Source organism: Nannobrachium achirus, assembly GCF_963921795.1.
Source record: "Nannobrachium achirus genome assembly, chromosome: 24".
NCBI classification, from domain to species: Eukaryota; Metazoa; Chordata; class Actinopteri; order Myctophiformes; family Myctophidae; genus Nannobrachium; species Nannobrachium achirus.
This window is the reverse complement of record NC_137831.1, coordinates 47816689-47839353: the sequence shown is the minus strand read 5'-3', so window position 1 is coordinate 47839353 and position 22665 is coordinate 47816689. Positions and strand designations below refer to the sequence as shown.

General features: G+C 43.1%; 1 protein-coding gene across 1 annotated transcript; it reads left to right on the top strand.

Annotated features, from left to right (window-relative positions):
- Window positions 1-12022: 12022 nt before the first annotated feature.
- On the top strand, window positions 12023-22431 carry LOC308280427 (DNA ligase 4-like; the record flags this gene model as incomplete). The annotated part of the gene is made up of 6 exons (XM_080720692.1): window positions 12023-12104; window positions 13828-14210; window positions 14642-16332; window positions 17689-17839; window positions 20711-20847; window positions 22047-22431. The coding sequence occupies exons 2-6, from the start codon at window positions 13836-13838 to the stop codon at window positions 22429-22431; spliced, it is 2739 nt and encodes a 912-aa protein (XP_080576818.1). The 5' UTR covers window positions 12023-12104; window positions 13828-13835.
- Window positions 22432-22665: the final 234 nt, after the last annotated feature.

Here is a 22665-nt window from a genome sequence, read left to right as displayed (position 1 = left end):
TTTCCAAAGCAACTCCAACTTAAGAAAGCATCTCTCCGTGGCACATGCTTCCACCAAACTAGTGGCCAAAAACACGAACACCGACGATGACGCCGCCACAGATGGACACGGTGCCACGCCGCCCAAGCAGCAAAAGCTGGATTTTACTCCTCCACAAAAACTTGTGAATTTAACGATCAGTAGAGAAGAGATGGCGAGTCCCGAGCAATCAGAAAATAGGACTTTCGCAAATTGGCGGTACAAGCACTACTTCTCCTTTATTGAGAGGAAAGGGAAGAATGTACACGTGACGTGCACATTGTGTGCCGGGGGAAAGCGTTTGTCCACATCTTTCCAAAGCAACTCCAATTTAATAAAGCATCTCTCCACGGCACATGCTTCCACTAAACTAGTGGCTAAGAACACCGATGATGACACCGCCACAGATGGACACGGTGCCACGCCGTCCAAGCAGCAAAAGCTGGATTTTACTCCTCCTCTGACACAGACTGAACTAAACAGTATGAGAGACAGGTATGCAATTGAGAACATGTTGCCCAAAAAAAAGTACCTGTCTATGCTGTTCTACTCTATGCACATATCTTGTGAAACCTGCTCCCAAAAACAATCCAATACATTCTTTGACATGTTACAATTGTTTTAATGCAAATAGTTAGGCTACTTTTCCTAGTAACTGGTTACTTTAACAATTGAGTAATTCAGTTACTAACTCAGTTACTTTTTTGGAGAAGTAACTAGTAACTAACTAATTGCTTTTTAAAGTAACACGCCCAACACTAACAGCAATAATCTTTTTAACACATTTAGCGCAACAAAAAGGGTGAGAAAAATGACTCTTTGAGGCATCCCTAGTATTCCTTCCTGCTCTGAAACTAAACCAATCACAACAATTGGCAGGCGGGGTGTTGAGGCCAAGCCCCCAGAACCCTGGGGGCGCCCTGAAACCAAATGGACATGGTGGCCGTTCTGAGGTACTGCAGTTGGGTCTACTCACATGAACGCGCGTCTAGGCTTCTTTGTATTGACGCGCGTTCATACCGGAAGTGCTCGTTCATGAAAGCGCGTCCATGAACACAAATTATGACGCAAAACGCGTCACAGTAGACCCACTACGTCACGGTTTTACTAGCCGGAAGGAGGGGTGAAAACGCCTCATGCGCTGGGTGAGCAACTCAATGCAAGTGGACGGGCGGGGATATCTGGTGTCCTCTCTATTCTTATTATAACTCTATTGTTGAGGCTTACTGCTGTGCTTTGTGATTCGTTTACACATGTGTCTTTCAACCAGCATGCAAAAGCGATTGGGGGCAGGTTTAGAAAGGCGCCTGTGGCCCCACAGATATAAAGAGCTAGATGCCTCGTTCGCCTCTGCAGTTAATTGGAGCGATGTGCAAAAGTTTTAGACCGGACTTCCTGAAAAAAACTAAGGGAACGCTGTCAGTCAAAGTGACTACTGGCCAATCACAGCGTGTCTTTTCCGTGACTTATCCAAGGACCACAATTCAATTCAACAGAGCCAGTTCCGATGTTGCGCTGTTCAGCTGTTCTAATAGGCTGCATACGTAAAGACCAGCCCCCACCTGCCTCTGATTGGCTTACCGACTTCCGTATGTGTGACGCACGCGGAAGCAATGAACACGGAAGCGACGAAGATTCCCTTAGTTGCTCAATGCATACGCCCCCTAGCCGAAGGAGGCGTCTACCTTTCTATGTCTATGTGTGGCCCAATAAGCCCTATTCACGGCCTGCCCACTCGGCAAACTTCTCAGCAACTTCCTGGTGGTGACGTCAGCTTTGAAGGGTAAAATAACACAGAAATTGCTGGACTTAAAGCCAACAATCATTCGACGGTAAAGTACATTATAATGCTTTGTGCCTTTTACTATCTTGTGTTCTTGATCATGCTAGCCGTATTTTATACTTTACTATTCGGAAATTGCATTACGTTTGCAATTTCTGTGTTAACTCTATGGGCTTTTAGCAGGGTTATACCCTTCAAAACGTGACTTCAGCACCAGGAAGTTGCTGAGTGGGCGGGCTGTGAATAGGGCTAATTCCAATGTCCCCCCTAAGCCCTGTTGACTGCTAACTCACTCACTTATGTGATGTCAACATGGTAAGGGCTTGAGGGTACAACCCCCTAGTGGTGAGCAAAATAACTTCTGGGGACTCAACTAGAGGGTGCAGCTCCAAAAAGAAAAGAACAGCACTTTAGATGAGTGTTTTATTTATGACACTTTACATCACATTTAACACTCTTTACTGTCCTTCTTTACATTCATTGCGTAGAGGCTGTGATTATTAAGGCCCGAGCACTGCACAGTAGTGTGAGGACCTATTGTAATTGCAAAGATTAGGGCCCGAGCACACAGAGTAGTGTGAGGACCCTATTGTAATCACAATGTTTATTCTTATTCTTATTAGGGCCCGAGCACCACACAGTGGTTTGAGGTCCCTATTGTAATTGCAAAGATTATTATTAGGGCCCAAGCACCACACAGTGGTGTGAGGACCCTATTGTATTTGCAAAGATTATTATTATTCTTCCTGATAAAGAATCGTGTTTTTGAGGCGCCAAACGTACTACAAAAGTTGCGCAACTTTGCACGCACATCACAAGTGGCGAAGAATTACGTATTAAAAAAGAACTCAAAAGGGGTTGTGGCCTAATGTCTCGCCCCCTACAAAATGTGATTGCATCATATCAGATGTAAGGCATTGCACCACCCACCGTAAGAACCACAGACCAATCAAAGCAACTGTTTTCGTCAAGTACAACTGTGGCAAGAATCGTGTATCCATTGGGTGTTAAACCTTAAAGAGCAAGGAGCTAATTGGCTCAACCCTAAAATGGCCCATTTTAGCTGTTGAGGTGGCCCAAATTACCTGAAAACTTCTAATCAGGAAAATGTGTGACAGCTGATGTTTCAAAAGCTGTAGGATCAAAACAAATGTATTTTATTACATATATTTAACTTAGACATGTTGACAGCAGTCCTTATTAATCATAAAAACACAATTCAGTGTCACACATTGTTTTTTCTTAATTTCCTAGGCCAAATACCAAAAAGCGTCCCAAATTACAGACGTCACCCTATATTAAAATGCATGTTTTGCACAGGTAAACAAAGGGCACAATGTTTTCACCAGAGCCAGTGTAGCAGATGTGAGCCATCCTGCTTTTAAAAGTAAAGTGGGCAAGGAATCATTTGCTTACATAGGAGCCACACAGTGGAATGACCTTGAGACCAGTACAACCATGTGGTTTTATTGCTTTTCAAATGAATCTAATCTAACCATCCAACTCTCTACCAGAAAACGTTCAAGACCGGAGATGACAGAGTACCATAATGGACTTGAGGCTAAAGATGAAGACGAATACTTTTGTCTGAGCTTGGTCCCAGCCTGCAGACGAATGACTCCACGAAACAAGGCACAGTTTAAGATAAAGATGATGCAGCTGGTTGCTGAATACGAGTTTGAGCCTCAGGCCTCAAGTGTTGACAGTGACACGGAGAACCGATAATACAAAAAAAAAAGCATGTTCTTGGGCAAACTGTCTTTGTGTTATACATTATCTACCTCTGTTGACGAGACACATTTAACTAGAATTATATGTAATATAAAGTAAGTCAAGGCATGGCTAGTTTATTTGTGTAGCACATCACACAAAAGGCCATTCAAAGTGCTTTACATAAGGTAAACTGCAGTTTGTATAGAATGTATATAACTGGTGTTACGTCTACATGCAGCGTTGAGGATATATATATATGTTTTAAGTGTACATGCTCTGATGACATAGTTTTAACATAGTATGTTGAAATGGCATGATTTTATGAACATAATCTTCACAGTTGATGTGAAGGAACTGTAGTCCACATCACATCAAATATATGAACATGAGCTTCACAAGCTCACCAATCTTAACCCCCTATATTAGGGGTCTTCAAAAGGGGGTCCAGGACCCTTAACAGTTCTGCTGCCGTTGACAATCCTCACCGTCATTGAAAGGGTTAAAACCATGGCGCCGTTGACAGTGAGGACTGTGAATCTTACTGTATTTACCGTAAAAGTATAATTACTTACATTACGTCGCTCCGGTCCCGCCCGCATCGGTAATGTCCGCGATTTGTTTAAAACGCACGTTGGACGTGCACGCGAAGTGAAGCTCCGCCATAGTAAATCCACTGAGAGGCCCATAAAGAGACTTCATTTACTCCAAAAGAGACATTTTGAGCCAAAGCGTGGTCTGATTACTGTACAAAATTCACTCGGCTGGGCGCAGCCATGTTTCTCTTCTGGCCCCACACTGTCATGTGACTAGATGACGTAATCGTTGCCGTCAAGTGATAATCCCCAAAAAAACAAAAACAACCCCCTTCCGGCCCTTCAAAATAATAGCGGCGGCCTACGGAGAAAGCGGCGCGGCACCAAGGCACCAAGCATCCCTTCAGATTAAAAGGCAGTAGATGTGTTAAGGGGTCCTCAGAGTTACTACAGGGGGGCACTAAAACGGTGTGATAGAATGTTTGTATTTTCTTTTACATTAAACACTTGAACCCTAGCCTACAAGCTCATGTGAGTATGTAGATTGTCTGTTTTCAGCAAAGAGGTTTGTTATTGAGGGTTTAATTTAAGTGGTCCCTGGCATCCAGATTGTCCAAACTGGAGAAAAAAAAACATTCCACTGTAAACTTTGTGACAAGAGTTTTAGAGACTCTGCCTATCTTAAGAAACACCAGCGTGACCACACAGGAGAAAGACCTTTCCACTGTCGTTCAGGTTAAAAAGAAAAGGTTACTGGAAATTGAATGTAAAATGCTTAGAAAATGTTTGACTGTTTTAAATTCATGGGTAAAGAGATTTTTCGAACCTTAAACAATGTAGTTCACATCCTTCAAAACCATCTTTAAAACCTGACAATCCATCTTGGAGGAGGCCAAAGGGGGAGGTAGTTATCACTTCTCCCTTGGACAGATGAGAAGTCTCTTTATTGTACGCCACCCTATTTTCTACTCTGTACATGTAGTGATTTTTTACTGTATACTTGTGATGATACTGAATGTTTTTGATGCAACTTTATATCAATGTGATTGCGATTTGATTCAAAATGCACATCAATAAATCCACGTAAGGAAGTTATTGCTGACTCAATAACATTTTGTATTTTGGAATTGAACCAATAGCTTTGTCCTGGGCCAAACCAGTGACAGCTTGACCTTGAGGGAACATCATTTAAGTATAAAAATATACAGGGTCCCTGTATATTTTGCTAAAAGCAATGGTTGCCACCCGGCATGAAAGTAAAATAATTGTAAAGTTTCAGTCAATCAGGTCACAGCAGCGTATCCACACAGGAGAAAGGTTTCCCTTGAATATCTCACAAAAAAAATATTCCATAGTCATTAACAAGTGATGGTGAGTCAGGTGACCCGAAGAGACACGAGTGGAGAAGAATATGAGGAAAAATCCCATTATAGCTGCCATATTGCAATGTACTAAAGGTCCAATGCTGTTTAGCTATAGATACCCGATTGGAGATGCTGGGTCTACATTTTCTGAATTAGTTGGTCTAAGGAAGCAAGTTATCTATGGAAAGATCAATACAGACACAGATACCATTTACAGTAACTACCATACAGTATGTCAAAGGAACTCGTCACACGAGGGCAAAACATGTGGTTGTTATTTATTGGCATACACGTAGAGGCAGAGTGGGAAAAATCTAAACTGAAGACAAATCCTCAGTGACTGTTACACAATGAGATTGTAGATAGAAGTGAGCTGCTGTGCTATTGAAAAGGGAAGCGGTACACATAATGGAGAGGCTAAATATGAGGATGTGCAGGACTCTTCAATCTGCACCCTTGAAGGATGTCTGAAGTTTATGACAATTGATCTAGGATCCATCCAACATGTCATGTTTCTGTTATTGGTTAGTATTACTATTCCTATTATTTTTGTGTACCTTTAGGAGACCTTTCATTATCGTGGCGTTTTCTTATTCCAAATGAAGGAAGTTACAAGTTGAGCAGAAATGTTGTTTCTTTGCTATATACTGTACACTTCTAATTTCAACCATCATCCCTTTAAATTTCAACTTGTCTTGGTTTTTGCATATTTTGGGGTGTTCTGTTTGAAATAAAATGGGAACACTCAACTGTATTTTATTTTTCTGGGCTGGTATTCTCTTAGCATGTGTACTTGGACAGGCTGTTTGATTTGCTGGCCCTTGTTACCCAACTCCTTGTAATAATCCCAGGCACTGCAGGTAGAGAATATTTCATTGTAGGGGTTATTAGGGTTGACAGTTACAGAGAAAGCCTGATCACCTTTGGTTTTTAGTCATGTCAGGTGGAAACCTTGTATGTCAGGGGTATACAACTAGGTTACGCAGGGGGCCACAATTGTAAAATGACTTAAAGTCAGGGGCCACACAACACATTTTATTTATTTATTTATCAGGGACAAAGCACATTAATCAACATGTCAGCTTTCACATCAATGTAAATATGCAAGAGTTAGCCATAAGCTAATTTTCATCAGTAGTCCTTGAGCAGGCTGTAAAAAGTTGAGATATGAACATTCATACAACAATCTGTACAATACAGTACAATACAATACAACACAATATGTGAAACTAGTAAATATTAAGTAGTAAATGGTAAATAGTAAGTAGTTAATAGTAAAATAGTAAATAGTTAAAGAGAAAAAACTGTAAATTATGACACCAGTGTCAAATGGAGCCGTAATTACCCATGATTACAAATTTAGTTGGTTTAAGCCACCTCTTAAGGTTGAGTTTGAAGGTAAGGTAGTTGGCGGTCTCTCTCACTTCAGTAGGGGAGACTGTTCCATTGAGGAGAGGACTGTTTTCCCAAACGCACTCTGTCTGAATGGTACCTCACAGTCCCCTCTGCTAGTTGCCCTTGTTGTTCTACCCCCACTTTCACTTCACTTTATGAACTCATGAGAGTTTGTGCTCTCTTTCTCTGAACTGTCCACAGCCCTCCTCCTAAGACGAAAGTAGACAGAAATGGTCCGATCTTATAATGAGCAGGAGGGCCAATTGTATGAAGATAGGCTGAAAATTGGTGAAAAGGTCTTTTAACACTCCATCTCCATCTATTTGTAGCCATTTTTGAGTTTGGGGTGGATTTTGATCACATAAAAGAAAGAATTATCCATGTACATCCATTAGCTTTTACACAATTGTGTGTTTGATTTCATTCAATCACTCAAGAGCGTCCTGGGCTGAATGTGCTGTGACTCAACAGAGAGTTTTCATACAAACACAGAAACACTTTCACCATGCCAGCTTGGCTCCACTACTCTGTGTCACCAAAATGGATATAATTTGCCCATTATCGTCCTGATGGACGCAATGGACATCATGTTGTACTAGCCATTCATTATTTAACATAAACAAGTTTTGGTTGAAGTCATGAAAAACATATTTTCCACCAGTTTTGTGCGACAGTCTTGTATGGCGAAGCAGGGCTTTACCAAAAAACTTGAAACTGGAGATACATGGTTTCTGCCCGACAGTGACAATATATGTAGTTAGCAGATCAGTGATACAATGTAGAGCTTATCCATTTAAAAACGAACAGTATCTTCCCAGCAGGATTTGTTTGTTTCTCAATAAAGAATCCACTCGACATCCTTATGCTTCTTCTTTTGTGAATCATCATCAGCAACAATTAGTGTTGTGCAGTCACACACACTCTCATTTCAGGTCCCACATCAACAAGGCCGGTGGTGTAAAGTATTTACTTAGGCTAAGTACTGTACTTTTGTAAATTTTTTAGGTATTTTTGATTCTTTATACATTTTGATACCCATACTTTTTTACTTTTACTCAAGTAGATTCTTCCTTGCAGTATTGATATTTTTACCACCACTGAGCAAGGCAATGGTGGTCTATACCAGTGGTTCTCAACCTGTTGGTCCAAATAATTTGAAAGGGGCGTCTTCACAACAAACTGCATTGGTCATTTTCAAGGTTTTGAGGTGAGTAGTTAAAGAGCTGTTTAGCATTAACATTTCAAGTTAAGAGAATTGAATTATGTTGTAGGCCTAAAGGCCCATTCCCACTGGGCCAGATAACAGATAAAAAAAATCTCTTTCTCCAGATATTTTTCCATTCAAAGTGGATGGTAGATACAGATAAAAAAAAATATCTGCCACAGATATCTGCCACAGATAAAAATATCTGTGTGTGTGTGTGTGTGTGTGTGTGTGTGTGTGTGTGTGTGTGTGTGTGTGTGTGTGTGTGCGTGCGTGCGTGCGTGCGTGCGTGCGTGCGTGCGTGCGTGCGTGCGTGCGTGCGTGCGAGAGAGAGAGTGAACAATGTCTTTGTTGTCAGAGTCAGAGAACCAAATATCCATGTATGAAACTGTACTTTCTTATGAATAAAAAGCAACAGCTCTCAACAAAGTGGTAAAGTAGAGCAGGGGCTCTCAAACGTTTTCATGTCAAGGACTCCCATTGCCCGTAGACCCTATTCCACTTCCAAATACTTTTTTCAAAAATGGCAAAGAACCGATCAAGGACCCCATGGGGTCCCCTGAACTGAAGTAGAGGATTTTTTCCCCCATCTTTTTTATCTCATATTATTTGACAATTCAACCAATGTTTTCCCAGTTTTTATAGTGTAGTTTGTTGATTACTTGTGATGCAGTAATGGTCTGATACAATCTGTTTCTGCTGGAAAACCTGTCAAAAAAAAATCACACCCGTGTGAACTGAGCGGTGGTCGTGGAGGCTGTGCAACAGCACTACTGGGTGGGTGCAGCGGGGTTAGTGTGCTTTACAATGCTGTAGTTTCTTCACACACTCTAATTTATTTGACCCTAAAACATTCAGTTTGTTAATAATAATAATAATACTTGACCACACATGCTGACTGTGTGTGTGTGTGTGTGTGTGTGTGTGTGTGTGTGTGTGTGTGTGTGTGTGTGTGTGTGTGTGTGTGTGTGTGTGTGTGTGTGTGAGAGAGAGAGAACAACAGCGCCCCTCCCTTAACATGTGTGGTCAGAAAAGGTACTGCAGGCTTGAGGCTACATACACGGCCGGACGCGAGTGTTCCTACCATAGGAGACGCGTGTGCATAAATTAGAAAGCGCGGCCTGTGATTGGCTGGAGCGGAGTTCTGGAGCGCTCGGCTGTGGTCACTTGGACTGCGCGGGCGGGTGTGAATGCGTTTATCGTGGACAGGGCGTTTATCGTGGGCTTGCCCAGGCCTTACGGCCTGGGCATAAATATAACGATTGCATTCACCACGGCTTCGTAACTCGCGCGGCCTGGCCCGCTCTTCGCGGCCACTCGCGCCTGCGGCGCTCGGGGGCGAAGAGCAGGACCAAGGGCCGCTGGCCTTCGCGCCGCTTGCAATGTCGTGGACAATAAAACGAGCGCTCCTTCAAACGGCGTCTCCTACGGTAGGAATAATAGCCGGCCGGACGGACGGATACCCACACACACACGGCCACGTATAGGAGACGGTGTGACCACCGCTCAAAAAAAAGACTCTGCTGCCATCTAGTGGAAACTGAAGTCCAGTAGCTCAACAGACTCAATGAGAGAACAATCTCTCATTAATGCCTACTAGCGAGCCAGCATGTATGAAGGATGGAGATGGCCAGAGACGCCACGGGAGGGCTCGTCCGTGGATGACCTAGAGAGAAAGGAGGGGTCCACAATGAGTTTAGTCCAGGACGTTCAAAGTTTGACCCTGGCCATCACTTACACACTGATGGAGCCAAGAGGAAGACGTCTAAGCCTTAAAGGAGTAGTTCACCCCCAAAATGACTTTTTTTCCATTGATTACTCACGCCATGGAGACTTGAATTCATGGATATTTGTTAGTTTTTGTTGTATTCAAAGACAATAATTTGATTAGAATGATTTTACCTCCACTGATTACAGATGGGGACCCGATTGCATTTGGGTCCCCATCCGGAAACAATGGGGGTAAATTTACTAAAATCAAATTTTTGTCTTAGGAATGCGACAAAATTTCATTTTGGGGGTGAACTACTAGGGCCTATGTGAAGTGGGCTGCATTAGCAGCATTAGCTGCAATAAGACTTCCGGTGCCGATCTCTTCAGAATAAGAGTACCCCTGAGGCAATTGAAAAATGTTGAAAAACTAGTAACTGTCCCATGATATGCACATTCAAAATATAGATTAAGCATTTAAACGAACATACACAACCAATGCTAATTATGTTTCTGGGTAAAGTTTTAATAACATTAAAAACTATTATAAATGGATAAATGCAGTTCACTGGAGTGCATAGCCTTTACAACTTGAGCACTGGACAGGAGGCGGCTCTTTGCGTCTGCACTTTGATCACATGCACGCTTTCGGGTAACACATGCGTGTGTTCATAGTGCCGACGCAAAGAGCCGCCTCCCGCCCAGCACCCACTAGAGTCCGAAAATGGCGTTTGTTGAGGGTGCCTTTTGAGGCCATTCTGTGTGCCTGGCTGCACTGGAAGGCCATGCAGCACTTGCAATGCCGCCTCTCCTGCTTAGCGTGTGTGGAAGAGGAGGTCTCCCCGAACACGTGCGTGTGTTCAAAGTGCCGACGCAAAGAGCCGCCTCCTGTCCAGTGCCCACTAGAGTCAGAAAATGGCATTTTGAGGGCACCTTTTGAGGGCATTTTGTGCTCCTGGCTGCGCTGGACGGCCAGCAGCACTTGCCGTGCCGCTTTTCTCTCGCTTAGTGGAGAGTGTGGTGTGGCAGAGGAGGTCTCTGCGAACGTGTGCGTGGGTCAAAAGTGTCGACACGAAGAGTTGTCTCCTGTCTAGTGTCCACTAGAGCTTTTGGGGGCGTTTTTTTTTTACTCCTTACATCTTTGTTCCATCTTTTACTTAGTAGGCCTACATTTGACCTTTCACTCTGTACTTGGTCTCCTTTTTTTCACTTCTACACCAAATCTATTTGCCAAAAATAGCCGATCTACAAGCTTGTAGATCTGCTATTTTTGGATAAAGTTCTCCACAGAAAAGGAATGAGAGAGAGAGGGTTGTTCATTTATTCTAAAAGAATGGTCCTATCACACAGATTTGGTGCCTTCCCCTGTAGTAAATGGTGCATTTATATAGCGCTTTTATCCAAGGCGCTTTACATAGATTGTGCATTACATTCCATGCAAGGCACCAACCTACTCACCAGGAGCAATTAGGGGTTCAGGGTTTTGCTCAAGGACTCTTCCACATTAACTCAGGGGGAGCCCGGATTCGAACTGGGAACCCTTCGTGCTCTAATAACGGTTTCTCTTCCCCTGAGCTATGCAGCTGTAGTAATTCCCCCTAGGGGTCCTGGACCCCCTGGTGTAGATGCACACAAGGTATATTTTCATTACTTACATTAATATAGCCTATAGTAGCCTACCATACATTACATCTGCCCAATCTAAATAAACAGATAAAGTACAATTGATAATTAAGTAACTAGACCTAATTAGGTGTAGCCTACTTGTATCAACAACCAATTGATAGCTCTTCTATGGATTACAATAGAAAGAATGGAATTAACATGTTAAGTGGCCTATAGGCGAATTTCAATCTGAAAGAACCTGGAAAATGTGTTTGGACAATTAGAGACATACATTATACACGTGTTTTTTAAATACATTTGTGTCTTTTATTTTGAAGGCTGGAGCCTGGCTAGTGCCCAGCTTCCTCCCAGGCCGGAAACGCTAATGTAGCTCACTTCACGGAGCTCATCAGTTCAGCTCAGAGCAGTATAATCAGAGAGTGGTGTCACCGCGGGGTCAGAAACAGCGCTGGTCACGTGGTTCATTGTCACTTTACACCTCATAGACTTCAATGCATTTTGTAAACTTCCGGTTCGCCGTTTGTCACTATACGCCAATAGATGTGTGCGTAGAAGACCTGGCCCCATGAAGTGAACGGGAGTGACGCAACTCTCCATGGCTCTGGTTCAGCTCATGTTTCCACGGGAAGATTACAGTTGAAGGTTTCCGCTTCCTGTACGTTCGTTTGGAAGGAGCCGTGGACATTTAGCTTAGCTTGCTGTATGGAGACGTTTGATACTAATTCAACTCTACCTTCTTTTAAGTGACTCAGATCAAGGTAATTAACTAAGGTTTAATTAAAATACGGTGCAACAACAACAACAATATTAATACAGTGAGAAACAAGTCCCTTTGAGACGGACTGTTTCTCACACAAGTAGTTCTGTTGACCGTTTGTGAACGAGTCTTTGCTAGTAGGTTTTCTTTGTTTGTTGCAGTTATCCACTGATAAGCCCATATTTACCTCCCCTGTAAATATATGATTGATTGAAGACTTTATTAGAAGTTTGCTTAGGAAAAGGTACAGTTTTCATGACGGTACAGTTCACTGGTACAAGGTCAACTTAAAGGAGATCCTATAAGCACTTGGCTTATTTGCACAGGAAACCATTAAAGTATCTCATATAACATTGAATGACAGACGGATAGAACACAGTAGGCCTACTATGCTGTAGTTAGAGTCAGAAAAAAGAAGGAAAATAAAGTAACAGTGCAACAATATTTACAGTAGGCCTATACCTTTTCTTTTTATTCTATTTTCCTTTTTTGAATGCTTTTTTCTCCCTTTGTTATTGATTATATCCTATGCAAAGTACTGTGTTCTATCCGTCTGTCTTTCGGATAATTTCTGATTTAGCCCTATTCTATAGGTTAGGCCTAAATGGGTTAAGAATGACAAAATCTACAAAGTAACTACTAACTAGTAACTAAAGATTAACATACTTGTAGTGGAGTAAAAGTACAAGTAAAAGTACTGAAAATGTGTTATATCGCTGTTTATTAAAAATAAAAAATAATGAAAACTGAAGATCTCTGTCAACGTATAGAAGAGGGTGTTTTTATATTGTGCCATTTTCTTTATATATTAATTACATGAAATTGTATATTGTGTAACTATTTACTGTATTTTAGAAAGAAGGTAAACAATTAGCCGTCTCTAATTAGCCAGTAGCTATGCCCCTCCATTAAAAGCTTTTGTCCAATGCTAGCTTAGCAACCGGCAGCTTGCCAAGGCTGTTGCCAAGGCAAACCTTGGCAAGCAGGAAGTTATTCTAAGCTAGCATTGGACAAAAGCTTTTTGGGAGGGGCATAGCTACTGGCTAATTGGTTACCTTGACTGATCAAAGTTACTCTCATATTTAGTTATTCAAAACATAATGTGCAACTGGTGCAACATAGTATTATGATAATATAATCTTGCATAGGATGGACCACGACTCTTAAAACTATAACAATCTTGTTCTACAAATTCCAATTCAGTCCTATATCTAGCTGACATTAAAACCAGCAAAGCATACGTTTCATTTTAGATGTTTGTGCTGGCTATTCAAAAAATAGCAGACAAACAAGAAGCTCACAGCTTTCTTGCAACGTTCTCACAACATTCTTGAAAAGTGTGAGAACTACTGATTTAGAAGGCATTTGTTGCCTCGGCCTCAGGTAGTTTTTGATGGGTTAAAACACCCTCTAAAGTTTAGTTTTTCAGAAAACTTGAAAACTGTATTCAAAAAATGTATTGGCTTATTTGGCTATACAAAATAGCAGATATACAAGCTCACTTCGTGCCATGCTGCAAGCTTGTACATCTGCTATTTCTGAACAAATTTGGGGTAAAAAAAAAAACATTTTCAGATGGGGGGGGGGGGGGGGGGGACTATTGCCAAATATATCAATATATCAATCCTTGACAAAAAATAAGGACATAAATGCTTTCCCGGATTGAAGGGCAAAGAACATATAGGCTAGGTCTACTAACTATACTTTTTGGTTTGATATTACAGCTTCTACCATGGAGGGAACTTCCAAGAGTGCCACTGCTGACCAGGCCTCTGTCGCAGCGCAGGTTCCCTTCCTTCACCTGTGCACCACACTAGAGAAAATCCAGAAGACTAAACTACGCCCGGATAAATCAAATGTCCTCGGAGAATTCATCGAGTCATGGAGGAAATTCCACGCGGCCCTTCACAAAGACACTCCCCAAACGACAGACTCTTTCTATCCGGCCATGCGTCTCATAGTTCCCTCTTGTGAACGAGAGCGGATGGCCTATGGCATCAAAGAGAGCATGTTGGCTAAGCTCTACATAGACGTGTTGGGCCTCCCGAAGAACGGCCCCGAGGCAAACAAACTGCTGAACTACAGGGCTCCCACCACGTCCCAGGGGGTAGGGCTGTCACAATTATTACATAATTATCGTCTAATCGTCATTATTTTACATAATCGTGATTATTTTTTCATAATCGTCATAATCGTTTCCATGGTGAAAAATGTTCATATATTTTTAAGAAAGTCAAAAATAGTGGAAATAGCAGATCTACAAGCTCACAACGCGTCGCGGTGCGACACGTTGTGAGCTTGTAGATCGGCTATTTCCACTATCAAAGTTATTTTTTAAGTAGTAAGTTGTCAAATATGTCAGTAATTTCTTTGTATATTTAGGTTATGTGTCATATCTACCATGTACAACTTCAAAGCCTAAAAGCCAAACAGAAATGTAATTATCAACGACAAATACACAATTAAATCGTTAATCGCCAATTATTTGAGTGACAATTAATCGTCATGTAAAATGTCATATCGTGACTGCCCTCCCAGGGGGACGCCGGAGACTTCGCCGGCATGGCTTACTTTGTGCTGAAGAAACGGTGCAGCAGCCAAGGGAGCCTCACCGTCAAGGAGGTCAACGACTTTCTCGACTCTGTGGCGGCCAGCAATTCTGGCAAGCAGAAGGACCAGGTGAAAAAGAGCCTCCTGCACCTCATCACCCAGAGCTCGGCTCTGGAGCAGAAGTGGCTCATCCGGATGATCCTAAAGCACATGACGCTTGGAATCAGCAAAGAAATAGTCCTCCGCGTGTTCCACCCTGATGCCGCTGAGCTGTTCAACGTCAACACCGACCTGAACAAGCTGTGCCAGACGCTTCACGACCCTGCTGTGTCCCTATGCGACGTCTCTATCGGACTTTTCTCTGCCTTCAAGCCCATGTTGGCGGCTGTGGCCAACATCAGCCATGTGGAGAAAAAGATGGGTAACAGCCCGTTCTTTATTCAGACCAAGCTGGACGGAGAGCGTATCCAGTTGCACAAAGACGGGGACGTCTACAAGTATTTCACCCGGAACGCTTATGAATACACACAGCAGTTTGGGGCGTCGCCGCTGGAGGGCTCGCTGACACCTTCCATCCACAATGTTTTCAAGCCCAACGTGGTGAGCTGTATACTCGATGGCGAGATGATGGCATATAACCCCACCGCAGAGACCTTCATGCAAAAAGGGAGCAAATTTGACATTAAGAGGCTCATGGAAGACTCAGAGCTACAGACGTGCTACTGTGTGTTCGACGTGTTGTTGATCAATGGCCAGAAGTTCGGCAAGGAGCCACTGCAGGCGCGATACGCCGCCCTTCAGACAGTCTTCACTCCTGTAAAGGGGAGGATCCACTTGGTGCCCAAGACGGACGGCAAAACCATGCAGGAAGTGGTGAACGCTCTCAACGAGGCCATCGACAACAGAGAGGAAGGGATCATGGTGAAAGATCCGTTATCCATCTACAAACCTGACAAGCGGGGCGAGGGCTGGCTGAAGATAAAACCGGAATATCAGGACGGTTTGATGGACGAGCTCGACCTGCTGATCATCGGTGGATATTGGGGAAAAGGACGCCGCGGTGGCATGATGTCTCACTTCTTATGCGGGGTCGCCGAAGCTCCCAAAGCCGGCGAGAAACCCTTCGCCTTCCACAGCCTCTGTCGCATCGGCTCTGGGTACACCATGAAGGAACTGTACGACCTCGGCTTGAGGCTCGCCAAGCACTGGAAGGTCTACCGTAAAAATGACCCTCCGGCAAACATCCTGTGTGGCACGGAGAAACCGGAGGTCTACATCGAGCCCTGCAACTCGGTCATCATCCAGGTGAAGGCGGCTGAAATAGTGGGAAGCGACATGTACAAGACAAACTGCACCCTGCGTTTCCCCAGGATCGAGAAGACCCGAGAGGACAAGGAGTGGCACCAGTGTATGACGCTGGCGGAATTGGACGGGTTCCGTAGCAAGGCGTCCGGCAAGCTGTTCTCGCGGCACCTCTTCCTAGATGGCAACGAGCCGGAGAAGAAGAAACGCAAGGTTCCGGTCAAGCCCAAGAAGATAGTGGGCGTCATCGGCCACTTTAAATCCCAAGACCTGTCCGGGGTGACCAAGGAGACGGACATGTTTGAGGACGTGGAGTTCTGCATCCTGAACGGCAGCGACGAATACCCAAAGGCTGAGCTGGAAAAGGGTGTGGCCAGGTAGAATTCCATTCTTAGTTATAATCTGTTTATTATAATTAAATAATATCCTCATGTCCAAAATCAACAGATGATGGTCTTTGAGATTAAATGTAGTGCACTGTGCACCATTTTAGCAATCAGCCCAGTATACTTTGTACAATGCAAAGCAAAATTGACTGCTTTTACAAGTATGGCTGTCACAATTATTACATAATCGTCTAATCGCAATTATTTGACATAATCCCAATTATTTTGTGATAATCGTCATAATTGTTTACATGTTGAAAAATGTTTATATGTGTTCAAACATTTAAAAAAGTGTGGAAATAGCAGATCTACAAGCACACAACGCGTTGCGACGCGTTGTGAGCTTGTAGATTGTCTATTTCCACTATCAGTGTTCTTTTTAAAGTGTAAAGTTATGGGTTATGTGTCATATCTGCCATGTGCAACTTCAAAGCCTAAAAGCCAAACAGAAATGTAATTGTCAACGACAAAAACACAATTAAATTGTTAATCGCAATTATTTGAGTGACAATTAATCATCATGTAAAATATCATAATCATGACAGCCCTAATTCTTAGTTATAATCTGTTTATTATGATGAAATAATATCCTTGTGTCCAAAATCAACAGATGATGGTCTTTGAGATTAATTGTAGTGCACTGTGCACCATTTTAGCAATCAGCCCAGTATACTTTGTACAACGAAAAGCAAGATTGACCCCCTTACAAGCTTGTTTAGTTATTTTAGCAGTTTTATTTTGAAACGTTTTTAAATAGTACAATAAAATGCCCACAATAAGTAAAGGACGCCAGTTTTAACAGGGTTAAAGACCAACAACTGGCAGAGACAGACGGTTAGCAGAGACATCCGTAAGCTCTTGGGTTGTGCTTAGGGCTGTCACGATTACGACATTTTACATGACGATTAATTGGCACTCAAATAACTGCGATTAACGATTTAATTGTGTTTTTGTCGTTGACAATTCCATTTGTTTGGCTTTTTAGGCTTTGAAGTTTCACATGGCAATTATGACACATAACTTAAATAAATATACAAAAAACATTACTGACATATTTGACAACTACTTAAAAAAGAACATTGGCAGTGGAAATAGCCGATCTATGCGACGCGTTGTGAGTGAGCTTGTAGATCGGCTGTTTCCAGTACTTTTTTAAAGTGTATATACGATAAACGATATTAACATTTCTCAACATGGAAACGATTATGACGAATATGCAACATAATTGCGATTAGACGATTATGTAATAATTGCGACAGCCCTAGTTGTGCTGCTTAATTTTGAAAGGTTTATTTATCCCTATCCCAGCATGAATGAACATTCACATTGTCTCCGGTCATGTCTCAGGTGCGGGGGCATCGTGGTGCAGAACCCCGGGCGGGACACGTACTGCGTGATCGCGGCCACGGAGAACATGCGCGTGAAGAACCTGATCGCCGCCAACGAGCACGACGTGGTGTGGGCCGCCTGGCTGCAGCAGTGCCTGGACCGGAAGGAGGTGTGTAATAGAAATCTTCAGATCATACTATTGTATATATAATATATGAATCGAATTTCCACAAGGTAGAGTGACAATGAATACAATGCGTTTATTTAGCAACAATGTTTAAGAGCTCTGAGGAACACACATGCTGTGTCCTCTAGGGATGTGAAAAAAAAATCATTTTTTTTTCTTACTAAAGTTTTTCCCCCAAAAATGTTTTAATCGCTTGTTCGTTATAAGCGTCAAATGTTTTCCAAATGTGAGAGGACCGGTGTGTGTGTGTGTGTGTGTGTGTGTGTGTCTGTGTCGGGGACGAGTGAATGTCTGTGTTGCATGCATGGATCGCAGATTCGCATGCATGTGGCGCTGGTCAGGTCCGCGGACTACTGTTTGAGAAACACTGCTGGACTGTTCGTATGCACGCGCCATAGCAGTGCGCGCTGACTGGATGTGTTTTGTTTACCTCCTGCCTTTGCATGCATGCTTGACACGAAAGCTCGCTTATTTAATGGCAACGTCGCCTCGTGTGCAGTGATTTTGTCAAGATTGACAATAAAACAACACAAAATAAATACACTACTCGCCGTTAATGCGACACACCCGTGGACACGGTCGGGGAGGGAGAGCGAGCCAGCGAGGCAGACCAAACAAAGCTCCACATTTGATACACTATTCTGGAGTGCCAGCCTGAGCGCCCCCACTACGGAACGGTTCCATGGACTTTGTCACTCCGCTTCTAGTCTATAGAGAACAGACTCCATGCTAACGCAAGGAAGAGCAATTGTTTATTATAATTATTATTATGGCTTTGATGCAAGTTCTGGTGGGTGCTGCTGCAAGTTGTGTTGCTTAAAGTAATGCGCCGTTGTGGTCTCCTCTCTGCTGCAGCTTAGCGGGGCGGGGGGGGGGGGGGGGGGGAATGTGAAAAAAGTCGATCGCCGCGTCGATTTTCGGCCGCGACGCGTCGATTCGCAAATAATGCGTCGATTAACATCCCTAGTGTACTCCCGTTCTCAGTCTCTCATTTATACAGGACAGTGTGACAAGAATAGGTGAAAGGGTGTCTACGACACAGTGTCTAAAGATACAATTCCGTTGTGAAGAGTCTTCCGTATATGGACTGGTGACGTAGGAGCCAGTCAGCATTTGGCAGCTGTTCGTATCACAGCTGCTGTCGATTTAGTTCATGTGGAAAGTGACTCGTCTAATATAGCATACAACCAGGGGTCTTCAACGTTTTCAGGCCAAGGACCCCTTAGTTGAGAGAGAGATGAAGCAGGGACCCCCACAACCTGTTCATAGATTCCATATAGTTTCATCGTTTGACACCACAATCATCAGTGTATTTTGGATTCATGTTAATTTGTGTTTTCAGATATTTAACCACATGAACCGTCAATACTTTATGAACTTGACCTTTCACTCTGTCCTTAGTCAGTTATTGTTAGGGTTGGGTACCGAAGTCGGTACTTTTATTGGTATCGAATGCATGACGTCGGTACTATCGAGTATCGGTTCACATAAAAACAAACGGTACCTCGTTTCGATACTCTTGAACGTACCCGTGGCCAGTCGCATCCGTAACAACATTGAATTGCTTTAGTAAACTTGCGTAGTTGCGTTACTGTGAAAATGGCCCACAACTGAAAACATCCGATGATCCAACGTCTATGATCTCCGGCTGTGACACTGTGTGAGCATCGATCGTCACCTCTCCCCAGTCCCCACGCTAACGCTATGGACCAGAGCTACTCTTCCCCATAACGTCTCCGCTCGCTGCTCTGTCTGGCTTTCACCCTTTCCGTGTTGAATAAGTGAAAGCCTTTTTCTGTGTCGTATAAAAAAAAAGAATACAGTCCCGGGAGAGATGTGTAGTATGGCGGTACATGTGTCTTTAGTTCCGACCGTCTAGAAAAAGTAATGGATCGGTTGAAACAAACTTTTTACGCATGTTTGTGTTTGTTTCGCCAGTGCAGGGCAGACACCCTGCCTCTGTGTAACTCCATGCTGCACGTTCATGTATGCATGTAGACGCGAACGCGCATTCGCGTTCAATGGAGTTGCATTCAGCAACGCAAATTGCTGATGTGAGGTTTAAGAAAAAAGAGAAGCAAGGTTTTATTGTCACTACTCAGGGACAAGAAGCAAAATGCAATGTTGTGATCGAGGTGATAATAATAATAAGAAAAACTAAGATAAGGTAAGATGATGATGATGATGATGATAATAATAATAACAATAATAGTACAAATAATAAACCGTCAACAGTATAGCCATAGAATAGCTGTATAAAGAATGTGTTCTATGCAGACAAACACTTGTATATAAAATAGCAGCCATAGTAACAGTAATGACATGAAAATGGCTGTCTTAGGCGGCCTTAATAACCTATTGTGGTGTGTAAAATAGCCTATAGAAAAAAGTTAATAATAATAATAATAATAATAATAAATAAATAAAAAAGTATCGAAAACAGTATCGAAACAGGTATCGTATCGATTCCCAGGTATCGAAAAAGGTATCGTATCGATTCAGAGGTGAACGATACCCATCCCTAGTTATTGTTCCCCTCTACACCAAAGCTCTTTGCCGAAAATAGCAGATCTACAAGCTCACAACGCCTCGCAGCGCGAGGCGTTGTGAGCTTGTAGATCGGCTATTTTTGGCAAAGGTTCTCAGAATATGGACACTAGGGTTCAAGTGATTGATATAAAAATGAAGGAAAAAAAAGTTTCTATCACTCAAAGATTTGGAGGACCCCCTATAGTAACTGAGGACCCCCTAAGGGTCCCGGACCCCCCCTGTTGAAGACCTCTGGCATACAGTAAGTTTGGGGAATACACAATATTACATATTGACAGTCGGTATCAATCATTTCTACTACAGGTGGTGCCGTGGCAGCCGCGCCACATGATCCACACGTCGCCCTCCACCCGGGAGTACTTCGCCAAGGAGTACGACGGCTTCGGCGACAGCTACTTCGTGGACACGGACGAGCAGCAGCTGCGGGAGGTGTTCAACAGGTAGGGCTGTCACAGTCACGATGTGACATTACGTGACGATTAATTGTCACTCAAATAATTGCGATTGACGATTTAATTGTGTTTTTGTCGTTGATAATTGCATTTCTGTTTGGCTTTTAGGCTTTGAAGTTGCACATGGCAGATATGACACATAACCTAAATATACAAATACATTACTGACATATTTGACAACTGACTACTTAAATAAATAACATTGATAGTGGAAATAGCCGATCTACAAGCTTGTAGATCGGCTATTTCCACTATATCTGAAAATGTATGAACGTTTTTCAACATTCACGATTATGACGATAATTGCGATCATGTCAAGTAATTAGGCAATTATGTAATAATCGTGACCGCCCTCACATGAATGACACCCTCACAAAAACATGCTGTAATCCTGGTCTCAATAATGCCTCCCCCTGGCCAGCCGGGGCGCCTGATGGAGGGGAAAGGAACTGGTTGGAATAACGTGTTCCTTCCACGCGCTACGTCCAAACCAGGGAAATCTCCACTGTCAGGTGAAAAGAAGCAACTTGGGCTCCTCATACATAGAAGGAAGCATCTCCCCAGGCGCTGCAGAGGGAGAGCAGAGCCCAGGATTACATAGGCAATTGGCACTGGGTGAAAAATGGGTTACAAAATCGTGGGATAATTAAAAAAAAAAAAGAATAATAATTGGGTATGGCGGGGGGGTATGCAGCAGCCATACCCTGGGTCCAGGGGGGAAAATAAAAGTTTTAAAATGTAACTATAAATCCATGAATGTCTCTTTGTCTATCAGTGCTGGTTATTATGTTGTTAAATTACAGTAAAATAACTACAAATGCAAAATTTTACAAAATGGTCACTTTTAACAAGGTATTATAATTACCATATATTCTCTCAACACTTACTATTCTCCCTAACTTGACAAAATGGTAAATTCCCAGGTTCCGCAGGTCAGCTGCACAGGTGCAATTCATTATTGTAATGCCAAGTTTAGCTGCACTTGAACAACCGTTCCAGGCTGCCATATCCAGCCAAAGAAACCGTAGAAACGGGGGAAAAAAATCGAATGTACTTCTTAAAATAAATGTATCATGCCTGTTGCTAAGGTATGGCAACATGACTGGTGTCTTGCACGCGCGCAAGACAACAGTCATGTTGCCATACCTTAGCCTTTTCTGAACTGACGCCGCTGGTCCTATCAACAGGATCAGCAGCGTGGAGGCCTCGGCAGCCCTGGACGTGGGCCAGGTGGAGGCGCGCTACGGCTGGGAGGACCTGCCCACCAGCATGTTCAGGCCCTACGAGGCTTACATGGACCGCCACGCGGACATACGAGACCCCCGGGCCGCCGTTCCCGCCTCGTGTCTGGACACGAGGGCACTGGAGTTTCGCTACCACGGAGGGTCCGTGGCGGAGAAGCTCAAAGAGGGCGTCTCCCACGTCATCGTAGCAGACGACGACACGAGAGTGTCGGATTTGAAGGCCCTACGGCGGACCTTTAGGAAGAAGTTTAAGATTGTGCGAGAGTCGTGGGTGACGGAGTCCATTAAAGTAGGTTATGTGAAGGATGACAGTGACTACTTGGTGTGAAGACTGTACTGTAGGGAAATCTGAAACCCTTAAAGGGATATTACACTTTCAAAAAACTTTTTGTCATTGTATGGTCTTATCAGGCTTGTATGAACACCCTGAACAGTTTTTAGTTTTCTTCATTCAGTATTTAGATATTTGATGTAAAAGTTATCTGGCCCTCCAGGGCCCAGGGCCTCTCCCCACACACACTCATTGTAACTTCAAACTCCATTTTAACCATGATAGATTCAT